A 7,025-nucleotide genomic window follows, 5' to 3' on the forward strand; every position below is an offset into this window, starting at 1 on the left:
TTGGCGACCTCTTGGTGCATGGGTCAACGCTCAACCACTGAGCCACATGGGCCGGGCCAGAACCCCAAAACTTTGTAAAAAATATTCCCAACTTGGGGTTCTGGTCCTTCTAAGCCTAGTGGCCATGGAGAGACTGCTTATCATCATTTTCCTCCAAAAAACCGAGTTAGGGTTGTTTTTCCTGGTCACTGGATTCACTGGATCGAAAGCAGGGAGGGCACTTTTAGGGGTATTTCTAAGACTAAAGAAAATCATGCTCCTCGCTCTAATTTTTTTTTAAATAAAGTCTGACCATTGTAAAGGTCAGAGTCAAGAAGTGGGGGAGATGGCACAGGGTGGGCAACTGGTAGGGCAAGGAGAAGGATTATTGTTGCTAAGCAAGCAACCTCAGAGATGAGTGGTGGTTTGTTCTATTTTAAAAAATCATACCATAGTGAGTGTTCATCATCTTGTCATGAGAGATTTTTTGAGCTGGAAGATGCTTCAGAGATAATCAACTGCAGTTTCTTCCTTTTGTAGCAGAGGAAGCTGAGGCCCAGAAAGGGGAAGTCACTTGCCTATTGTCACTCGAGTGATTGGGGGTTGGGGGGTCAAAGCTGAAACCAGAACCCAGGTGTACCCCCCCCCCCCATTCTGCTACACTTTCTGCTCCCCACCTCCTCCTTCCATTCCTGGCCTCTGCAGCAGAAACCGGAGTGGAGGGTAGCCCTAACAGAGGGTTAGTTCTGGCTCCTTTGTTCTCTGAGGGAGATAGCTTAACAGTCCCCGCACTGCGGCTGCTTTGTGTGTTTGTGTGTGCAGTGGTGGCTAACAGTGGCTAAGGTTGGTGGCCTTTAGCTGTCAGCCTCACAGTGCTGAAGAAGAGGCAAGGTGTGACCACCTGGCCCAGTGATGGTGGGAGCGGGAGCGGGGAGAAGAGCAGGTATAAGCTCTCTGGAGCTCTCTGGCCAGTGTGGGTGTCTTCTGGCATGGCCTCTGCATCTGTCTCCTCAGTCTCCCTGCCACTCCAGCCTTCTCCCTGCACCCCACAGGGCAAGTTGGCACCTGCTGCCTGTGTTTTTGTGGCTGCAGGCCATCACTCAGCACTGTTGTCACCGGAGACTGTAGTGACCCCAACGGTCCCTTTCCCCTGACTTCTCCTGATTGTCCAAAGCAAAAGTGGTGGCTCAACCCTTCAGGAGGGAGAGTTGGGAGCTGCCGCTGGGTACTCCAAAATGTAGGCCCACCTGTCATAAAAATAGCTTTTTTTTTTAATCCTAATTTCTCTGTGCATCTTGGTAGCCCAAGCATGGATGGCGGGAAGGGTGACAAGAGAGGCAGGAGGTAAGGACATGGCCAAAAGGAAATAGTCAGGATGCCCCTCTTCCATGCCTCTCCCTCTCCTTGTCCGGGGCGGCACCCTGTGCCCGCCCTGCCCAGGGGAATAATGAGAACTGGGATCAGCAGTGTCTGGCTCTGAAGACAGTGAAGTTGTTCGCCTTCTCTTTTACTCATTGGAGCCTCCCCAGTTAGAATCCAACAACTGGCCTCTTAGAAAGCTCCTACTCCCAGCAGCCTCTTTCCCCTCATCACTCCAATCTGGTAGGGACAGAAGGTAGGAGGCCAAGGACAGGGCTGGGGAAGATTCTAGAGGGAAGAAGGGAGGGGGTTCCGTTTATATTGTGTTTATTAATTCATGGGTCTGGGTTTGCTCCACCCCGATCAGCCCCAGGGCCCTCTTGATGAAGCATTTAAAATGTGGTTTCTTTCCATCCTAATACATTGTGTACTCCCTTCCCCACCCTACTCACCCTTCCCGACTCTGCATGCTCACCAAGGCCTTTCTCTCAACCCTCTCCACACCCGTTCCAAACTCTGTTTAAACCCCTTTTCCTCATCTTAGCCCAAGAAGAAGCTGAATGCACCCTCTGACCTGGTCACACCCAAGATCGTGCCTTTTGACCTTCTGCCTGAGACTGAGCCCTTTGACCTGAAGCCTGATACAGTACCTGAGCTCCCACCCTTTGACCAGACGCCTAGGGCACTGCCCTATTACCCAGATCCTGAGCCTCTGCCCACCCCAAAGGAGCCGACAGCCGGTGGGGGCGCTTAGGGTCTCCTGGGCCCCATGGGGCTGTGGGCATGGGGTGTCACTATAGTCCGCCATCCGCTCACCGCTTAGCCGTGGTCCGTGCGGGATGGTCGGCCTCTTCCAAGCCACTGCTCCGTGTTGGGTGGGTGATGGGTATTAGGAAACGCTCTTGCATTAGGCAGAGTTCAGGCGAATGTGGTGTGTGCAATGGGGTGGGAGGTGAAGGGAAGGGGCCCTCCTCTCCTTCTTGGTTTCTTTCTTCATAGTGACACTCCAAGCACCATACTGGAGCTGCACCCAATGCTGCCCTGCATGACATTGCATGAAAACGAGCCATGGCTTCAGATTCTCCCTTCCCATACCCCTTCTGCCTCCTCCTCAGGGCCAGGCCAGTTTGGCTCAAAGCCTCTCTAAAGAGATCCCTCATGAGGCCCAGGCCTGGGGTCTGTTCTGTGCCTTCTCCACCCCACCCCCTCCGCCCCCATGTAGCTGGGGAAAACATTTACACTTATTTTATCCAGCTTAAAAAAAAAATGTTTTGCAAAGAGATCCCTTATGTTTGCCAGATCCTGCCTTGGGCGGGGCACTCAAAAGCTGCCAACTCGGAGAGGCCAGAAGGGGGTACATTTTAACTGGCTCTGGCTTGGCTCTTCTGGCCTCCCTATAGCACAGTGTTTCCCAACGTTTTTTCTTTTTCATAATCATCCCCCTGAGGAGTCCTTTTAGATGTTTCCCCCCTAATTGTACCCTCCCCCATGACATTTTAATCTTACAGTTATACTATATATCTGTTTATGTACTGGGACTCTTTGGAGCACCTCAAACAATTACAATATCTAAAATCTCCCCTCAATCCCCAAGAATCAATTTCCATCTTCTTGGGGACCATATAACTCCTGTTGACAATATCACACTGTGGCAGAAAAGGACTCTCTGACTTTGGTTTCTCTCACTCCCTTGTCTTGGCAGTCTAAAGCAGAGTGCCTGAATTTTAAAGACCTGGCCTTTCTTTCACCTCTTCCCCAGTCTGCACCTTCTTCTAACACCCTCTCTGAGCAGATCCTAGGTCTCCGAATTATCTTCCCAAAGTCTTCTCTGGCCATTCCCAGACAGTAGTTGGGGACAGAGCTGGTTCACTCTAAATCAAGAAAAGCTCTTATGACATTACCCCTTCTCCCTGACAAATGTGAAGTGCCTGGCCAAGGACCAGACACATATTAGGTGCTCAATTAAATTATACTTTCTTCCTAAGCCAGAGGATCTTAAGTTTATACAGCAGGGTTGGGGAGTGGTGTGGGAGGGGCTGGAAGCTTCTCTGGGGCTCCTCTAAATTCATCCTGGACTGGTGCCTTCCTGGGTTGGGGAGCTGTGTGTGCTTGGTGGGGGGCAGAGGAAGCTGTGCATGCTTTTGTTCAGACCTGGTCATTAAAGGTAACTCTGGAAACCAAGCCTGTTGGGAGTGGTGGTTTTGTTTAATAAAAAAAACGTGAAAACAGAACAAGTGGAGCCTTCCCTCCTTGCCACCCCCTAAGGCCCCTCCTTTAGTTCAGGAGCTGTGCCAGGGAAATAGGGGAGGGACAAGGTTGCCTGGCCTGTGTCCCCAGGGTGGGGGGGAGGGGCTTTTGGATTGTGTTTATGGTTGTTGTAGCAACAGGCAGATTGGGTGGGCCCAAGATAGCACTCCAAGGCTATGAGTCATAGAGGAAACCTGGCTTGGAAAGGGGAAGAAAAGAGAAAATCCATTAATGGAGGGGAAAAGCTAAAGTCATGGCGGTATACCCTCTCCAGAACCAACCTCCTGGTTGTTCAGGAATTTGGGTCAAGTTGTTTCTTCCCCTAGCTCCTGCCTTCTACCAAGAAGGGCAGCTCCTCTGGTGGAAGCCATCATTCTGGGGGAAACCTACAATGAATGTGCTTATATTCCCAGGTACTGGGAGAGATGCCCCCAAATCCAGAAATAAACCTCCCCTCACTGGGATTGCTCCCTGATGTTGTATTTGAGCCCTTTCATCAGTTCCTAGGAAGATGGGATTGGCTACAAGAAGTCTGCAACTCTCTCCCCAGCCCTGTTCACTTCCAAGCTCCGTTGGCAAAGACCTTTATCTAGGAAGCCAGAGGCCAGGAAAACCAGCCAGCTCAGCCTTTAGCGGGTGGGGTGGGGCGGGGGAATCAGGAATGCTGGGAGTGGGGCAGGGAGACAATGTGGATTTGTTTTCCAGCAGCTGGGAGTGTTTCCTGACTGTTCCCCGCCCATCACTCTTAATCCTTCTGAGCCCATCCACATTGTCTGAGCTTAATGAAAGGTGGGGTTAACCTCCACCCTTTGGTGTCCCGCATGTGGGTTTTTATTCTGGGAGGCTGTAAAGGAAAGATCAGAAATGAAATTTTTTTTTTGATACAAGACTGCAGGTAAATTCTGTGTGGAGATAGATGAAGAGGCAGTGGAGAGTTAGATCCTAGAGAGTCCTAAAATGCTGTGAAAGAGAGGACTCAGTAGTAGACAGGGAGAACTAATTGTTAAAGGAGACCCAACTCCTGTAGTTAAAGGACTACAACTGGAACTAAGGGAATGCTGAGAGGTTGGGACCCTCCTATACTCAGAACATGGAAAACACCCCTTCAATGCCTCTGTAAGTGGGAAAAGGCAGAGGGATGAGCAAAATGAAGTAGGATGCCCATAACAGTACTAAGCCAGCTATGGCAAGTAGAGACTACAAGTCCCAGCATTCCCGGTGCCCAGGTCATCTTGCCTGCTGGGAGGTGTAGTCAAGCAATGAGAGCTTGAGGTAGCTTGATGCCCAGAAGAGCTGGTGCCCAGTTTGGGAGAAGAGGTGGAGCCAGCATTCCCTCGTTGTCCCTGCTAATGCTATTGACAGGGAGGGAAGGAAGTTGGGAGGGGTGTTCCTAGTTTTCAGTGTAAACCAGGAAACTGGGGGGATTCAGATGAGAGGGAAAAGGAAAGAGGTTGAGAGCTGGGGAAGGAATGTCTGTAGCAGGTGGTGCAGAGATACCAAGTGGCCAATGTATGTGATGTGTTTGTATGTTTCTGAGAGGGCTCAGCTCATGTTGCCTCATTTTTCTCAGTTGGGATTTTCTTACAATTCTGGGAAACGATCTTCAGAAAACCCTCTAGAAATACTGTCTCTCATTCCTTTGTCTGAAGTCTCTAGTCTAGAGAGTCTGCACCAAAGAGGAGACGCTGTTTATGTTCTGGGTTATGACTCCTTTCCCTTTCTATGCTCAGCCTCCCACGCCTGCTGGTGTGATCCTGGGATTGTGAAACGTTGGCCCAGAGACAGGATCTTGGAAAATCTTTCCAGAATGGAAGACAGTGCTGATGCTAGGTCCTCCGAGAGGAAAAGGGAATAACTGGCTCTGAACTTCAGGGTCTCAGGGAATGTGGGGCCACCATCCTACTTGAGCTCCAATCTGGGGGGAAGAGCAAAAATGGAAAAGTAATCCCTCTCTTCCATTCCAAAGCAGGGAAGTCAGACCAGAAGAGAGATACGTGCTGGGGGAAAAACATGCCCTTGGCTGCCAGCCAACTGTTTCCTTTTTCTTCCCTGAATTTCCACATGGGGGGAAAAATGCACTGGTGGAGCCAAACAGTATGAGGAGGTCAAGGGGGTGGGGGTGGGGGGTTAGGACATGGGCCTTCTCCCCTAAGACTTGTTCTGAAATTATTTGAAATCTGGAAAACGCACTCCCTTTACCTTGCCTTCCAGCTACCTTACTTGGGGGCAGCCTGATATTGGCTGTGTGTTCATCTCCGCTCCCTGAACCCTCAACCTGAAGAAACAGTTCTCAAACCCCTTTGCTTCTAGGCCTGGCTCGGGCAATGTGTGACTTAGTGCACCAGAGGGCGCTCTGCCCATTTCCAAAGTTCAGTTGTGTTCACATGGCAAGGAGTGGTTTCTTGTAAGAAGGGTGAACGTAGGTACTAGGACAGAGTTGGAGGGCCGCAGAGATTTTTAACCGAAAAGCAATGACACTACACGCCAATCTCCGACCCGAAGCTCTTTTCCCTCCTTGCCCTATCATCCATTCGACACATTTATGGGGTGCAAACGAGGCCAGGCTCTGGGGATACAATGCCAAACCAAACAAGTCCAGGTCGATGGCAGGGGTACCACGCACTCCCCAGGATCCCCGCCACCCTGCCTCGGGTTCACCCAGCGCCTCCCTCCCCAAGTCCCCGCTCAGCCCCACTCATCTCTTCCCCTCTGCTCTCCCGATAGGATGAAGTGAAACTCCCGGCCAAACTGAGCATCAGTAAGTCGCTGAAAGAGTCAGAGACCCTGCCGGAGAAGGAGGGCGACGAGCTGGGCGAGCAGCCCGAGGAGGACGCGGCGATCGAGCTGTCCTCGGACGAGGCGGTGGAGGTGGAGGAGGTCATCGAGGAGTCGCGCGCGGAGCGCATCAAGCGCAGCGGCATGCGGCGCGTGGACGACTTCAAGAAGGCCTTCTCCAAGGAGAAGATGGAGAAGACCAAGGTGCGGACCCGGGAGAACCTGGAGAAGACCCGCATCAAGACCAAGGAGAACCTGGAGAAGACGCGGCACACGCTGGAGAAGCGCATGAACAAGCTGGGCACGCGCCTGGTCCCCACCGAGCGCCGGGAGAAGCTCAAGACCTCCCGCGACAAGCTGCGCAAGTCCTTCACCCCCGACCACGTGGTGTACGCGCGCTGCAAGACGGCCGTCTACAAGGTGCCGCCCTTCACCTTCCACGTCAAGAAGATCCGCGAGGGCGAGGTGGAGGTGCTGAAGGCCATCGAGATGGTGGAGGTGGGCAACGACGACGAGGAGGGCGGCGCGGAGAGGGGCGAGGCCCTCGACCTGCTGCGCGGGAGCAGCCCCGACGTGCACACGCTGCTGGAGATCACCGAGGAGTCGGACGCCGTGCTGGTGGACAAGAGCGACAGCGACTGAGTGGGACGCGTGGGCTCCGCCGG

General features: G+C 52.4%; 1 protein-coding gene across 1 annotated transcript in view; it reads left to right on the forward strand.

The window, feature by feature from the left end:
• Nucleotides 1–7,019, forward strand: part of CAVIN1 (caveolae associated protein 1) — an 11,264-nt gene extending 4,245 nt beyond the window's left edge. Inside the window, exon 2 of the mRNA XM_006092364.2 lies at nt 6,310–7,019. Within this exon, the coding sequence (XP_006092426.1) occupies nt 6,310–7,002 (693 nt within the window). The 3' untranslated portion in view covers nt 7,003–7,019. The remainder of the gene's footprint in view (nt 1–6,309) is intronic.
• Nucleotides 7,020–7,025: the final 6 nt, after the last annotated feature.

This window comes from Myotis lucifugus, unplaced genomic scaffold, assembly GCF_000147115.1.
Source record: "Myotis lucifugus unplaced genomic scaffold, Myoluc2.0 scaffold_100, whole genome shotgun sequence".
In the NCBI taxonomy this organism is placed as follows: Eukaryota; Metazoa; Chordata; class Mammalia; order Chiroptera; family Vespertilionidae; genus Myotis; species Myotis lucifugus.